Here is a 17,023-nt window from a genome sequence, read left to right on the forward strand (position 1 = left end):
GTATGGCATGAAATTGTCAAAAAACGTCATAGTATAGTATGGCATAAAACGTCATAGTATAGTATGGCATAAAACGTAAAAAAACATCATAGTATAGTATGACATGAAATTGTCAAAAAACGTCATAGTATATTATGGCATAAAACGTCATAGTATAGTATGTTATAAAAAGTCAAAAAACGTCATAGTATAGTATGGCATAAAACGTCATAGTATAGTATGGCATAAAACGTAAAAAGCGTCATAGTATAGTATGGCATAAAAAGTCAAAAAATGTCATAGTATAGTATGGCATGAAATTGTCAAAAAACATCATAGTATAGTATGGCATAAAACGTAAAAAAACGTCATAGTATAGTATGGCATGAAATTGTCAAAAAACGTCATAGTATAGTATGGCATAAAACGTCATAGTATAGTATGGCATAAAAAGTCAAAAAACGTCGTAGTATAGTATGGCATGAAATTGTCAAAAAACGTCATAATATAGTATGGTTGAAATGTCATAGTATAGTATGGCATGAAATTGTCAAAAAACGTCGTAGTATAGTATGGCATGAATTTGTCAAAAAACGTCATAATATAGTATGGCATAAAAAATCAAAAAATGTCATAGTATAGTATGGCATGAAATTGTCAAAAAACGTCATAGTATAGTATGGCATAAAAAGTCAAAAAACGTCATAGTATAGTAAGGCATGAGATTGTCAAAAAACGTCATAGTATAGTATGGCATGAAATTGTCAAAAAAACGTCATAGTATAGTATGGATTAAAACGTCATAGTATAGTATGGCATAAAAAGTCAAAAAACATCATAGTATAGTATGGCATAAAAAGTCAAAAAACATCATAGTATAGTATGGCATGACATTGTCAAAAAACGTCATAGTATAGTATGGCATGAAATTTTTCAAAAAACTTCATAGTATAGTATGGCATGAAATTGTCAAAAAACATCATAGTATAGTATGGCATAAAAAGTTAGAAAACGTCATAGTATAATATTGCATAAAAAGTCAAAAAATGTCATAGTATAGTATGGTTGAAACGTCATAGTATAGTATGGCATAAAACGTAAAAAAACGTCACAGTATAGAATGGCATGAAATTGTCAAAAAACGTCATAGTATAGTATGGCATAAAACGTCATAGTATAGTATGGCATAAAACATCATAGTATAGTATGGCATAAAAAGTCAAAAAACGTCACAGTATATCATGGCATAAAACGTAAAAAAACGTCATAGTATAGTATGGCATGAAAAGTCAAAAAATGTAATAGTATAGTATGGCATGAAATTGTCAAAAAACGTCATAGTATAGTATGGCATTGAAAGTCAGAAAACACCATAGTATAGTATGGCATAAAACATCAAAAAAACGTCATAGTATAGTAAAGCATAAAAGGAAATAGTATTTTAAAGCATAAAAATGCCAAAAAATGTCATAGTATAGTATGGCATAAAACATCAAAAAAACGTCATAGTGTAGTATGGCATGAAATTGTCAAAAAAAATGTCATAGTATAGTATGGCATGAAATTGTCATAGTATTTGATAAAAAATGTCAAACTTTAATAACACACACACCACACTTTTTTTTCCCAAATTTATTAATTAACCACTCACATTAATACTTATAACAGCATTTACAAAATGTTTTACAGTGATGAGACATTAAAACCATATAAATTGCACATTAAAGAAAAAATTGCATAAAAAGTACATTATAAATAAAAATAAAAACAAGAAAATGAATACTTTAACACTGATAGAACGTTAAATTTATAATTTATTGGTAAACTGCAATAAATAGTAATGTTTTAAATCCTGATTTAATTGAGCTGACAGATTAAGCAGACCTCAGATATTCTATAGCATGTCTAATAAATATAATAGTATAGTAAGGCATAACAATGACAAAAAATATCATTGTATAATAAGGCATGAAAAAGTCATAGTATAGTAAGGCATAAATACATCATAGTATGTCATAAAAAATGTCATACTTTAATAACACACACAGACATACCACAGTTTCTTTCTCTCAAATCTATTAACCAACCACTTACATCATTACTTATAACAGCATTTACAAGACGTTCTGCAATGATAAGACATTAAAACAACCATATATATTGTATAAAAAATACATTATATATAAAAACAAGAACAAGAAGATGAGTACTTAAACACTGATAGAATGTTACACATGTAGTTTATTGGTAAGCTACAGCAAATAGTAATGTTTTAAGGCCTGATTTAAGTGAGTTCACAGTTTAAGCAGAGCACAGATATTCCATAGCATGTCCAAAATAGTCCAAAATATAGTATGGCATAAAACATCAAAAAACGTCATAGTATGGTATGCCATGAAAAAATGTCAAAAGTCAGTATAGTAAGGCATAAAAAAGTCATAGCATAATAAGGCATAAAAATGTCAAAAAACCTCATAGTAAGGCATAAAAATGTAAAAGAAAGTCATAGTATAGTAAGGCATAAAAATAGAATAATATGTCACAAAAATGTAAAAAAGCAACATAGTAATGTATGGAAAAAAATTTCAAAAGTCAGTATAGTAAGGCATAAAAATGTCAAAAAAACGTAATCGTATAGTAAGGCATAAATATGTCAAAAGCCGTCATAGTATACTATGTAATAAAAATGTAAAAGAAAGTCATAGTATAGTAAGGAATAATAGTCATAGTATAGTATGTCGTAAAAATGTCGAAAAACCTCACAGTATTGTATGGCATAAAAATGTCAAAAAACATAGTATAGTAAGGCATATAAAAGTCATAGCATAGTAAGGCATAAAGGAGTACTCAGAGAGAACCTACGAAGGCACAGGGAGAACATGCGAACCCCACACAGAGTCCTCCGGGGCCCGGGGTTCAAACCTAGAACCTTCTCACTGTTAGGTGACAGTTCTAACCACTGTATCACCGTGTTGCTCCATCACTATATCATGGTACAGTAAGGCACAAAAACATCATAGAATTGTAAGGTTAAAAAAAGGCATTGTTTTCATGGTGACATTTTCATGGAATTTTTAGACAAAATTTAAACCATACAGTGATATATCCACCATTTTATGTTTACTCCTTGCATCCTGACTGCTAGCCTACAGAACACAGAAGTCAGGGTTAGCTTGCCAGTTCATGCTACCTAACATGGTTAAATGTCATCAGTTTACATTTTTCTGGTGACGTTAGGTACCACTGTGTTATTCTCACATGACGTAAGCCTTCAGATAGCCTTTCAGCCCTTTCAGTCAATCAAATGGTAGCATGCCTAAATCGGTTGTCTTGGATACGTAGCCTCTTGGAGGGCACATTCGAATGATCTAATATGACGTCACTCCAAACATAGTGCGAACGAGTTCACTCAAATATTGGTAGGGACAATTCTGTCCTCCCAAAATATTTGTAGGAACATATCCCTACCGTCCATATGCAAACCTACAGCCTTGATAGATAGTGGAGAATTACTTATATGACACAATTGCTTTGTGTCTTTTTGATTTGTTTGTTTCCTAAAATATGTGAGCATTTCATTCATTCATTCATTCATTCATTCATTCATGTGTTCCCACATTAGTTAGTCACTGAATCTCTCTCCTCTGTATTTCCTCTGCAGGTTCAGGTGCTTCCACATACACCTTGGACAGCGGCATTGGAACATTCCCCCTGCCCGACTGTAGCAGCGGTGCAGCAGGACGGGGTCTCTCCAAGACGAGGGCCGGGGCCGAGCACCACTCTTCTGGTTCCCCAGGAAGGGCTGGGCGACGGGCCCGCACCCTGGACAGAGAGCTGACATCGCAGGAGGAGTGCTACGTGCCACACAAACAGCTGATTCCCACCATTCAGTACGGCTCCATGCTGGAGGGAAGAAGCTCAGCCGGCGTAATCCGCGAAGGTGCCAATAAACTGTCCCACTTACACGTAATTACAGCTTGAAGAGATCAGGTCGTTCACAACGCTGTCACTTAGGTCTAGTACTTTAAACTTTAAAGAGACAGGGTATCTGCAGGTTTGAATTCAGTTTCCTCAAAAATAAAAGGCCTTAGAAGGTTAAAAAAAAGACTTTGATTTATTTAATTTGATTTATAAAAGTCTTAAAATATTTTTACTTGCATGTTGTAGGCAGTAATCTTAATCATTTTTCATTAGTTCCATCCATCCATTTTCTGCAATGAATGAATGTCTGAACCAAATTGTATGTTAATCCATCCAATAGTTAAATCTTTCAGTGAAAACCACAGATATCAACATAAAGTTCAATGATAATCTATCCATTTAATGTTGGAATATTTCAGTCTGGACCAAAGTGATGCAGGAGTCCATGAATAGTCATAGTCAAAAGTTATAACCCAAACAAGAAAATCCCTCTGTGGGGAAAATAGATGTAAATTTATCTTTAATCTCTCCATCTACAGACAAAGAGGCCCATGGAGCAAACATGTTTTCTCCTCGCTCCAAGACTTGGACCTTCCCCAACCTGAAGACTCCAGCAGGACCTGCAGAGGTGTACCTGGCAGTGGAGGAGGAAGAGGAGGAGGCGGTATCCTTTGGATCACCGTTCAGAGGGGTAGGGATGGCAGCTTGTTTTACTTTCAGTGAGATTCAAGCTTCATCTATTTCAATTAAAGATAATTATAATGAGTCTATTCTGTAGCTTAAGACGAACTTAAAGTTGTAAAAAGGTTTTGTAACTTGGAGAAGGAAGCAAATGATGCGTACCCACATGTCGCCTTTTCTCATGATTTCCTAAAAATTACCTGGTATTTATACTATAAAAACATAAACGCAGTCTGGTACTGATTGTAAGGGAAATGGAAGAAGAGTTAGTTATGACAGTTACTAAGGAGCTGCTCATTGTATTTTTCTTAATGTGGATTCTTCTTCACTTTGAGCTGCCACACATTATTGTTCCACTTGGTAATCTGTAAATATTAATTTAATTGACACACAATTGGTTGAATGCATCCTTATCTGTCGTTGTTTTTAGCTGCATTGGAATGCAATTATCATGAACAAATAAAACACAATCCATGCTATAAAATTGAACAGACTCAGCAGGTATAATTATGAACATATTTTTACCACAGACGAAACCTGTAAAATAAAGTGACTCTGTGTGACACATTTTCTACCTTACCAGCAAATATTTAGTTCTGTTTATGAACTATTTTTAATTACCAACACATAGTTTCCTTGTTTTTTCTTCAGACCTTAAATAAAACAAGCAACTAACACTTTCCCTTGTAATTGGTACCTACCTGTCTTTTCTCAGACATATCTTTGTAATTTACAGCAAATCATCAACTAATTTCTAGAAAATTCTGAGAAATGTTTTCAGGTAATTACCTGAAACCTGTAAAAATAAAGCATTACTCAACTTAAAACCTTTTTTCTAACCAAATTAATGAGTTTTATGGATCCTTTGTCTTTAAAAAATGCTGGGCAGGAGCATGTGAAAAGGAATTATCTGGGTCACTAACAGACTGAAAATACTTACACAGGCACTAAAGTAGAGATACATTTTTAAATCTGCACTCACATCTTACATAATGTAAAAAACACAGAACCACATTCTTCCTTTAGAAATTATTAATCAGCTGAATATTAAAAGAATCACAGTTGGATGATTTCTGTAACCTACTTTTGTGTCTTTTTGCACCTGAAGGCGTTACATAAGATGAAACACACGACCTAAATTGTTTCCTACCCCTCTGCGTCCTCCCAGAGCATGAAGGCAGGCGGTCCCTCTTCCAGCCGGGTGGTTGACCCAGGCAGCCTGCCCGTCCCTTCCCAGTCAGGAATGAGCCGCAGGGGAAAGACCCGCACTCCCAGCGTCCCTGAGATGAGCCGGGAGGCCGGGCTGGAGCTGCTCAGGGAGCGGCCGGAGGAAGCTCTCTCCCCGAGCCGCCCTCAGGTCCTGGAGACTCCCGAGTCTCTCAGCGATTCTCTGTATGACAGTCTGTCATCTTGCGGCAGCCAAGGATGATCCAGCCAAGGATGGGGGAGGACAGGGAGGACTGGAGAGACAAATATTCATCTAGTCCACAGACAATAAGACCCAGCCCCGCTCTGAACACATCTCCCGGTTGCTTGCTGTACTGTGATGCTGCTGACCCGCCGCCGCCTTTGAGGAAAAGAAACTGTGCCCTGTTGATGTCCGCAAAGATTAATCTGGTGATGTCTCATCAGCTGTTTTTCTGTTGCAACTGGAAAGTTGGATCGATAGACTTCTCCTCAGGATTTCCAATAAACATGAAGCCAAAAGCCACCCAAGTAATATAGGTTGTTCACTTTTTCACAGTCAGACTTGACTGTGGACACTTCTCTTTAACTCATGTATACAGGACTACAAGACGCATGGCCAAGCTAATGATTAGCACAAGACGTTGTCACTCATGGTAGTTGTTCAGCTACTTGTCTTTTTGTTTTTCTCATCCTGGTAGACAGATCTTTGTTGTACATCAAGAAAGCGATGAAGCGCTGACCAGTTCAATAGCTGACATACTGTACTGTATCAGTTCTGTTCTTGACATCATTTCATCACATAATGTATTGGGGAAAAAAACATGGAGCTCCTTAAAAAAATTGAATGTTCATGTCTGTGATTCTTAATTGCTAAACTCATGCATCACAATTTTAAATGTATAAACGATTTTATTGATCATGTTGATATCGTTTTGCGACCAAGGAAGGTTGTCAGAATATGTCTGTTTGAAATCATAATACATTTAAAGGTAATATATACCAGCAATAATAACATAGATAAGAGAAATGGCTACACTATTCAATGAATATGTATTTCTATTATTTATTTATTTTAAATGTACATCATTTGCATTCATCTTTTTTTTGTAATCTTTCTGTGAAAATTGCGGTCTCCTCTCGCTTAGTAGATTATGTTCATATCTTGTACTTCAACATCTCTGTTGCTGTTTGTTCCCTAGCAAATAGAGGTCCTATGTACCTACTGCCGTTTTTCAACTTTCTAATTAAAATGTTTTGATTTAGTTCTGTCATTTTTACAGGATCATTACAGCATAATCTACAGGCAGCTATGGAAAGTACATTTACTCAAGTGCAAATTTTAATGTACCTTCATTTTACTTGAGTATTTCTATTTTCTGCTTCACTATGTTTCAGAGGGAAATATTCTACTTTTTACTTCACTACATCTGACGGCTAAGATCTTACGTACAAAACATGTAAAGAAAATTGTTGAAATTAGCTTCAACTACGATATTAGCATGTGAATTACATATTAATACATTAGTAATAATCATCCAATAATAGTATGACACTCAGGGTTTGGTAGTTTTTCTTTTGATGCTCTTGAGCACATTTTGCGATTAATATCACTAAAGTGCTTTTACTTACATTTTTAAGGCTGCACCTAACAATTAATCAAACAATTGTTTTCAATTTACCATTTAGCTTATGAAATCTAACAAAATGCTTTTTTGTCAGATCAAAGCTTAAAAATATTAAATTTACAGTGATGTGACGAAGAAAAGCAGTCAATCAGCACATTTCAGATCCTTGAACCAAAAAATGAATGGCTGAATGATGTATCATCAAAATAGTTTCCATTTCTGACGATTGACTAATCAATTAATCTAATTGTGGCATCTCTAAACATTTTATACTCACAAGTTACTTGTAATTGAGCATTTTAAAAAAGGTATTACTAGTTCTACTTAAGGACTCAACTTCCACTACCACTGTTTACAGAAGTAAACATGAATAAAGTATGCAGAGACGCACGATACTTTCTTTCAATACGTTCAACACATTTATTTGAGCAAATGTATCAAATTATTAGTTTCAATTTTACATCAATAAAATAAATTCTTCACAGTATACACTTTCAAAAAAACAAAAAAAAAAACATACCAATGTCAAATTGTAAGGTTAACGTCACATCATTTGGCAAACTAATTTCTAGACAACAGATATTTGGAGAAATTTACAAGGGGAGTGGTGTGAACTTGCCCGTTTTTGCTTCAAGTTGAAAATATGGACAGATGGCACCGATTCCTCCACCAGCCAAAATCCAAAATCCAGACCACCAAGTGGCTGAGAGTCCATTTGAAGGAGTTACTGTAAATCATGAGCCTGACAGGCTGTCATAGTTTGTCAGCATTACCAGATTTTATCATTCTCACTCAAATTTTTTCACAAAACAAAATTTGTCGAAAAAAAAAAAAAAAAACCCAAACAATTAAGTAGGAAATTTTCGAAAGAGGGAACTGTTGTCAGAATGATGGGACATCAAATCTTGTGACACTCCACTAAAGAAAAGTACAGAGGAAACCTATAAATAAGCAAATCAACGAAAAATTTTACATAACTTCAAATGAAACAACGATCATTCTCAGAAGCTCACGACCCACTAAAAGGAGCCTATTATGTAATTAATTCATGGCACTAAATAACAGTAATATAAAAATCGTCATTAAGTGCTGCTCACCTGCTAAGCCTTCATAAAGCAACGCTTCCATCTACAGGCCAAGACTGATCACTGCAGCTTTAGTCTATTTTCCATTCACAGCCAAGATTGGACTAGCATTAGTGTACCATAAACTTGCATTCAACCCTGGTTGTAAGTTTGAAAAATAAATCAAAGGAATTTCAATAATATAAGACCACATAGGAGTTAATTCAAGAAATGAAGACAGAAAGTAAAAAGCACCAAGTGCGCTGCAAATTGTGCCTTTTCTGACAGATTGTTGTTTTCCAGCTTCTCAAACGTTCTTTACTTCTTTTCCTTCTTCTTCTCCTGAAAAAAAAATTACGATCACAATTAAAAACACACAGACCATATCACTCATAGCAGTTTAAAGTTCATATCACTTTACTCTGATGGTATCGAGCCATGCAGACAGATTTAGTTAAACAGTATGTGCTGACAATTTTTAGATGTCCACTCTGAAAGCTATGTCATCACTCCAAAAGTCAGTGGTGGGAAAAATCCTTTACTTGAGTAAAAGTATCAATACATCAATGTGAAAATACTCCATTACTAATTAGTATTACTAAGGTAAAAATACTCAAATATCAGCAAAATGTACTGAAAATACCAAAGAGATCAGAACTTGTTCTGACCGATATATCATTATATATAACATTAGTATAATGTTAATACTGATGCATCAGTGTGTAAACAGCATTTTACTGAGGTAGTTTTAATTACTTATTATACAAATAGTCAGTTTTTTCAAATGGTTTCCAATCTAGGTGTCAGGCCCATCCAAAGGGTCACGAGATAAATCTGAGGGGTTATGAGATGATGAACGGAATCTTAACTGGAGAGGAAAGAAGAAAATAAAATTCTACCTAACAAATTTTCTCTACAATTTGCTTTTTGTGACACTTTTACCTTGTTAGTGCTCAACATTCATTAAATTAAACCTTAGACATTAAACATTAGAGAGTAAATATTTTTGTTGGAACTACTAACAACTCAAACACGACAAGGATCCACAAGATGCTGTTGTTTCATGAAATACAATGCACAAACTTACTATATGATTTTTATGTAAAATCTTCATCTGAAAAATAACTAATAACTATATCTATCAAATACAGATAATAGTATAAATAAGGTACACTACCTCAGAATTGTACTTGAGTACAATACTTGAGTAAATGTACTATATAACTTTCCATCACTGAATACAATTCAGTGACACATCACATTTTAAACAAACAGAGCAGTGTTTCTGAAAAGATATCTTTCTATTGACTAATCCAAATGTTATTTGCTTTGAAATTGTTACGTGCACCACAAACTAAATTTCTCCTGCTGCCACTGTATTGGAGTGGTGGCAAAGTGTCAGTTATCTCAAAACTTCAGCAAAGAAAACCAGAAGTGTCTACATGGCTAGATTCTACTAGGGCTAAATAAGAAAATGTGCTGTTTTTTGTGATTTGGCGGAGCCAACCATAATAATATTTACTCTGTAGTATTGTTGAGAGAAAAAATAACATAGTGAGAGGCATTAAAAGATAGGTGTAGCAATATTCTGTACTTTTGTTGTTGTCAACAAATCCCATGAAAATACAAAAACCAACAATGCAGTAGTTTGTCTCTCAATACTTTCCAACTCCCCCAGCCCGTCTGTGGCTCTCAGCCCAAAGCCCATCTGTTCCTGCTGAAGATGTTAATCTTTAAAAATATGTCAACCAATATAGTTTCATTTTTTTAAAAGCCTGAATAACTTCCTAATACAGCTGGACACTGTACTTTTTAGCAAACCTTACTTAAACAGCAGTACACTCTGCATTTGTTGGGAACTATTTTCAGCAATGGATTTATAAACATCTGTTGTGGAAGTGAGTATTTGGGGCAGCAGCTGGGTGTATGTGGGATTGACTCAAAGTAGGCTACACTGTCCGTCTTCATCATAAAGAAGGAACATGTCAACCAGTGCAAAAGTTAGGCCCACTGATGGGTTTTTGGTTGGACAGCAAGAGAGGCCAGTCTGACAAATGCAAATGTCCATGACTGACTGTGTGACTGGCTGAGTGATAAGGTTAAACAATTGGTTGACCAGCCTTATGCTGGACTTTTCCCTCTGGCCATTGGTCTTTCAAAATGATTTGGCGCCAAGAATTTCTATTATTGCATCATTTACAAGTCAATATAGCTGAAATCACAGCATAGCCATTGTCTTTAACTTGTGTGTTTGGTGATTTTGACAGTGTTATGGTGAAAAAATCAGACAATGTTGCCGTTACAAAATCAGGATTTTAGCAGCAGAAGGGCAGCAACTTGGAAATGGTCTTGGAAGTGACTGCTGGTTAATATGTAGTTTTAATAGGCCATGTTTCAGTCATTATTTCATATTTGTTCAGTTGTCTGACAACAGAAACAGAAAAACATGTAAATTAGAAAATTAAAATACTGTGTTTGGGTTCAGAGAGAAGGAGAGAAGCAAACAGATAAAGGGCTGAAACCAGCTGACAGCAGAATACAAATACAGAAAGATGATATCATGAATATGCTAATTGGCATATTTCATCATCTGGGGACTACTCCACCTCTCCATTTAAAATAGTTGTTTACAGTGGTTCCACAACTGTTTTCAACTACATCCTGAGTTTTGCATTTTTAACCATACGCAGTGCAGCCATATATTATGTTTTAACCTCATCTTGTCAATACTTTTTGGAAAAACAGTGCAGCTCTGTGGCAGAGGAGTAGAGAAGGAGATGTATCCAGCTTTGGATACACACGTAATACTTACTTTCCTCCTTTCATGGGATTTGTTGACAATAAAAAAAAATATAGAATATGACCAGACTTTAACTTTTAAAAAAGAAGAATTATGCATTATGCTTAGTACCTTATCGTTCAAGGCAAGGATGACCATCAGTTTCCTGAAGATGGTGATGAAATCGAGGAACAGGTCCACACAGTGCCTTCAAATAAAAAAAAATTATATTGAATTTGTTTCATAATCTTTATGTATTCTTTCAAAGAAAAAAACACTACCATACATCATTCAGTATCTCTACAATAAAGGCTGTCAAAGTTTACCAATTGTCATCTTAGGGTTGAAGTTATGTAACCCTTTTGAAAAAGAACAATGTATTTGAATGAGTCTTTTGTAGGAACTGATGCTCAGTTCCACACCTCACTATGGGATCATGTATTTGTATGGTATTTGGTTATGAGCAAATAAATAAGGGCCCAGGTGGATAAATCCTCACCAGACATAGTCCTTGTCGCCGTTCTCTGCTTTCTCAATGATGAGCTGAGTGTCAAACAGTACAAAGCCGCACATGATGAACAGCCCGAGGTACATGTGTGCCTGTCAGAAGAGATAAAGACATACAAAAAACCATATAATTTACACCGCAATGTGACACACAGCTGATCAAACTTTTAGTGAGGGATATTAAGGGAAGTACCTTAAACAGCATCAGAGATCCAAAGAACATGTTCATCACAGACATCAGGAATAGAAGGGAAAGGCCAGACATCAGTGTGCCTGAGGAGAAAAATAACTTAATACGTTAAAATGCACTATGTTTTTCTGGAGGAGAAGAAATTCAACATAATGCTGTAAAATTAGATTGATAAGCTAATGTGAAATGGCATTTCTCTGATGGACAAAAAATGGGTTTAATTTACAGGATATTGAATGAGAGGATGATTGTTACAGTCATGGGTCACAATGAAAAACTGCCTTTACCTCCAAGGAACAGGTAGCTCCTTCGCTTGGCATAGAGGGCGCTGAGAGTGAAGCAAATGAAAATCGCAGAGGTTCCCATGAAAGCCGTCACAATGATGCTGAGGAGAAACAAAGTCAGAAAACAGTCAGGTGGCTGTACTCATCACATTACACTATTCACATTTGTTGTTTAGTTTCAAGATCACACTGTTTAAAGATGGTTATGTTTCCTTTATATTCAGCTGTTAGATACTTATGTGCACTGAGTAAACTTTCGCATACCTCGGATTCACCGCGATGACAAAGTCCAGTGTGGGGCCAAGACCAACACCTGAACAGGGAGAGAGGAAGGCAAACACTGCTTTTAGACTCTTACATGACCTTAAACTAAAATTGATTAATCTGCTGATTAACCGATTCATTGTTTTGTCTAAAAAATGTAAGATGACAATGTCAATCCCAGTTTCCTACAGCCCAAGATGATATCTTCAAATGTCTGTTTTGTCTGACCAACAATCATCAAGACTAAATCAAAACAACTGGACTGTCGCGTCTAACTTTCTCACTCTGTGTATGTGTACAAATATAGTAACCAACCTAACTACCTACCTACCTACCTACCAACCTTCCTACCTACCTACCTACCAACAGAAAGTTAGAAGCAACAGAGTATCTTTCTTATTTTCTCTCTCACAACAGCGCGCAGCCTCCATCCGCCTAACAAACTGTTGCTCTGCCTCTCTGCCACTGACTGAACAGAGTAGACACACAGAGCGATGCAGGGGACTACTGGTGACTGTCTTCAATGGAAAGTACCTAAGGTTTGTCTAAAAATGAAAACTGGCTCACTCACAGATATTTGAGGTTGTGTCACTGGACTATGGCCAAAAAGCCAAAAACTTAAAGATAGTCAGTGCACTTATATTAAACTGAGAAAAGAGGAAATCTTCCTATTTGAGGGACTAAACACAGCAATTATTGTGGCATTTTCCATTTAAAAGTTACTTAAATTATTAAACAATTAAGTGCTTATCAAAATTATGTCAAAGGAATGATTGATTAATTGAATAATCATGACAACTCTAGCCACAAAGTCATCAGTTTACCTGTGAGGAAGGCAAATCCTGCGAGGATAGCCAGTCTCTTCCTCTCTGTCTCAGAGTTGTGTGGTGTCATGGCCAGCCAGAACATCATCCCCAGGGAGCCGAGCACAGACAGAACACCGCCCTGAGAACAAGAGCACAAGGTAAACATAAAGGCAGCAACATTGTGGCTAAGATACTAAACATTTGTTGTGTTGAATAATGCTAAAACCCAACCTTGACCACTGAATTATTTGACAGTTTCAAATATACTTCCCAATTTCAGAATTGTTCTCATTTCCTCTTTAAAAGGAGTAAAAAAAGCAGTAACAGTTTGAATATTGCTGAAGCATCAGGGTCAGAAGATAAGATTAAACAGAAAAATCCTTCAGGGTGAATGAAGTTCAGTCTTATCTTAACATCTTACAGTCATTGTGATTCAAGTTACAGACCTAACTATGCTGAACAAACTTGGACTTGAATACAGCTGGGCTTCAACTTTAAATTATCTACAAAGTTCCCAGTATGGCATAATTTTTCTGATGTGATAACTCTGTAACTCTGTAACTAAACTTAACATACAAATTATGTTAGGTAAGGTAAAGTATGTACTTTCTGTAAGGGAACCATTTGTGTATCACATTATGATGGCTTTTACTACATCCCATTAACATATATTGGTGCAACAAGACAATATAGTATATGCTCATACATATATATATATATTATGTGTCCTTGCATCAACACTCTGTTGTATCTTGTTAGTGTTACCTGAAAGAGGCGTGTAACAACATGGACATAGGAGCCAGCTGCAGCCACGAACATACAAACTGCCAGGCTGGAGTACACATTCTTCAAGTGCACCTGAGTTGAGTGAGATCTGCACACAAAGTGAACAATGCATTAGAGATGAAAACCTGAGTTAAAGCAGATAAAGGACGATAAGATAAGGACTGACATACATCAGATAGCAGTCTAATGCATGCTTACGTACATTTGGGAGAACTTGAAGAGAGCATCAAAGTTGATGTTGCGGTCGAACACATTCATGGTGGCACCAGGAAGTGAGATCTGAAGAGATTTTTGTTCAGCTAATGTCTTTGCTGAACAGGAATGCACATGATTACACTTCAACTCCACTTTAACAGACAGAATGAAATTAAATTCTACAACTATAACTGTGTTCAGAGATGATTTATTAACGAGCAGTAGTGGAAAACAACTACATTTACTAACACAATTGAGGTTCTTTACTTGTATGTCCATTTTATTACTACTTTGTGTTTCTACTCAACATTTCACAGGGAAATACTGCATGGTTTAATCTACAACATGTTCCCAACATATTTTTCAGCTAAAGCTACTTTTCAAATTAAACTTTTACAAACAAAACACATGATCAATTTATTTATACAATATGATCCACTGCGACAGATTTAACTACGCAACAGTACATATTACACATCAACGATCCAATATCATAGGGGTCTTGCTACATAATTAGCAATTCTTTATTTTATTTTGTTGATATTATTTCTGTACTTACACTTAAGTAGCATCTTGAATGGAAGAATTTAAATAGGAGTCTTGGTATTGCGGAAATACTACATTTATTTAAGATGAGAACGTCCATCTTATACAACTTTATACTTCGTATACTATACTACTTTATACTTCGACATTTCAGAGGACACTGACCATTATCTTTTTACACGACTACATTTATGTAACAGCTGTAGGTAGGTAGGTAGCTGAGATTTGACATATAAAATACATGATCAGTTTATAAAAGATGCTAACATTTACATAAACGAAGTAAATAGTCTGAATACTGCTTCCACCACGAATGATACGCTTTATGTTGTGACTTAACGTGTGTAGTTTAGTTAGATGAGGCTGGAAACATTAGCGAAGTTACACAACAGGTTATCTAAATGTCAGGCGTTGAGTTAACTAGCACATAATCGTGTTTGGCAAGCTAACAAGCCTCTTGATTACAAGCTATCGTTTCGTTTTACGCGTTATAACTGTTAGCTGGCAGCAAAATCAAACCATGTTCTTTTAACTCACAAATAAACCTATTATTGGAAACAGGGCCAACCAATCGAGCCACAGTCGTAGAGCCAAAGACTGTTTGATGCATCAAACTATCATACTAATGGCTAACGTTGCTCGCCAGTTAGCCTTAAATAACTAGCGGCCTTGCTAGCTAAAGTCCTCTCGACTGTCAACACAATTCGACGTCTAGCTCTTTTTTCGGCAGATAACGTTAGTCACTATTAATACGATGCACCGAGGGCATAAGCACAATACGTTAAAATCATTTACAAACCTCTTGCCTCTCCACTGCTCCGAGCTGTTTGACTCTGACTTTTTTATTTATTTTTTGTTAATAAAACCGTACGTGTCAGTCAGTTCACAACGACCTGCTGACGTCACCATGGAAACGCCCAGAAAATGACGACACGGAAGTTGGCTTCAGATTCGTTTTTTTTTGTTCATTTGTTTGTTTTTAATTATTTTACAACTCAGACAGTTGTTAGCTCTTTAGCTAGCTGTTTTTTGTGTTTTCACAAGTAAAATCTGAAAAGTGTGTTTAGCTTCTCTGGGTTACTGTTGTTCACATTTGACAAATCTTGTTAGTTTTGTCTGATGGTGTGGTTTTGTGTGTTCAATAATAGGATAATGGTTTTACAAATTTGAATCGTGTGCTTTAAAGTTATTGAGGCCTACTTGTTTGTCCAGGTTTGACAAGTGCAAATCTTTTTTTCTTTTTTTAAAAGCTAAACCTAGTGCATTGTTGTCCAGATGATAAAAAGAGATTGCTTTTTTTCCACAGTAATTAATTTTTAACTACGATGTGAATTACACAATTTCACAACAATACGTGGATCAAAAACATTCTTGTTACTCTCGATGCTGAAGACACGAATCTGAAGCTAACTTCAGCGTATTGAAAAGTCCCTGTTCCCTAAGGTGAAATCGAAAATACGGTGATTCTCCACGTTACTAATGAGCTTAAATAAAAAACCGCCTGTTTCATAATTACTTTGCCTTAAAACCAAATTTGTTATTCTGTATAGGAAACCATTGCGTGTCGTTTTATATACAATCTATGGTTTATATGCAAATGTACTTCCTGGTGTCACCGAATAATGTCCCCGGTACACCTAAAATGGCCGACTCATAAATTTAGCTGCACCATCAAGTGTTTCAGCAAATACGCAGGTTTCTAAGTTTCAGTTGGAAAGGAACATACATTTCAAAGACGTGATAAAAACCGTGATACGTTTCTGATAAAACAGAAATAAATGCAGGGATGATGCAAATTTCATTGATGGAAAGTAACTAGCTTTTGAGGCATTTGTACTTTACTTCAGTGTTTCAATTTCATTCTGCTTTGTACTTCTACTTCCTTTCAATTCAGATGCAAATGCTGTGCTTACTTCACTACTTTTTATTTGGAAACTTTTTATTTGACAGTGTAAATCTCCTTCAAGTCATCTTGGTCTTTAATTGACTCCATATGTCTTTTTTTATTTGATAAAAGTGAAAAAAAATCAGAGCATAATTCTTGTGCAGCAACATCTGTTTTGTTTCAATCTACAGGCACTTTTTAGAGCATTTAGAAAAACAAAACATTTAAAGTAAAACTCATTAAGTACTCCCTTTTCCCACTTGTTTTAAGAAAATATTTTTTTTTATGTATGTAATTATATTCAGAAGTGTTTTCATGAGATT

At 35.4% G+C, this 17,023-nt stretch overlaps 2 protein-coding genes across 5 annotated transcripts in view; one reads left to right on the forward strand and one right to left on the reverse strand.

Annotated features, from left to right (window-relative positions):
* The window catches only part of nckap5l (NCK associated protein 5 like), a 59,073-nt gene extending 52,042 nt beyond the window's left edge, over positions 1-7,031 (forward strand). For 2 of the 3 annotated variants that reach the window (XM_022763187.1, XM_022763186.1), the window contains exons 11-13: positions 3,641-3,919; positions 4,440-4,591; positions 5,750-7,031. In XM_022763187.1, coding sequence (XP_022618908.1) covers positions 3,641-3,919; positions 4,440-4,591; positions 5,750-6,010 — 692 coding nt within the window. In that variant the 3' untranslated portion in view covers positions 6,011-7,031. Of the gene's footprint in view, positions 1-3,640; positions 3,920-4,439; positions 4,592-5,689 lie in introns of all 3 variants that reach the window. The other variant, XM_022763188.1, reaches the window with a different exon arrangement.
* Positions 7,032-8,649: 1,618 nt separating this feature from the next.
* Positions 8,650-15,721, reverse strand: tmbim6 (transmembrane BAX inhibitor motif containing 6). 2 transcript variants are annotated; one of them, XM_022763248.1, is made up of 10 exons: positions 15,615-15,721; positions 14,277-14,353; positions 14,054-14,162; positions 13,307-13,427; positions 12,483-12,531; positions 12,222-12,319; positions 11,938-12,017; positions 11,737-11,837; positions 11,370-11,445; positions 8,650-8,800 (listed from the first exon to the last, which is right to left on the reverse strand). In XM_022763248.1, the coding sequence occupies exons 2-10, from the start codon at positions 14,330-14,332 to the stop codon at positions 8,777-8,779; spliced, it is 714 nt and encodes a 237-aa protein (XP_022618969.1). In that variant the 5' UTR covers positions 14,333-14,353; positions 15,615-15,721; the 3' UTR covers positions 8,650-8,776. The 2 variants fall into 2 exon arrangements, with proteins under 2 accessions (XP_022618969.1, XP_022618968.1); XM_022763247.1 differs by having other exon boundaries at positions 14,277-14,385.
* Positions 15,722-17,023: the final 1,302 nt, after the last annotated feature.

This window comes from Seriola dumerili, unplaced genomic scaffold (genome assembly GCF_002260705.1).
Source record: "Seriola dumerili isolate Sdu_G_001 unplaced genomic scaffold, Sdu_1.0 BDQW01000468.1, whole genome shotgun sequence".
NCBI lineage: Eukaryota > Metazoa > Chordata > Actinopteri > Carangiformes > Carangidae > Seriola > Seriola dumerili.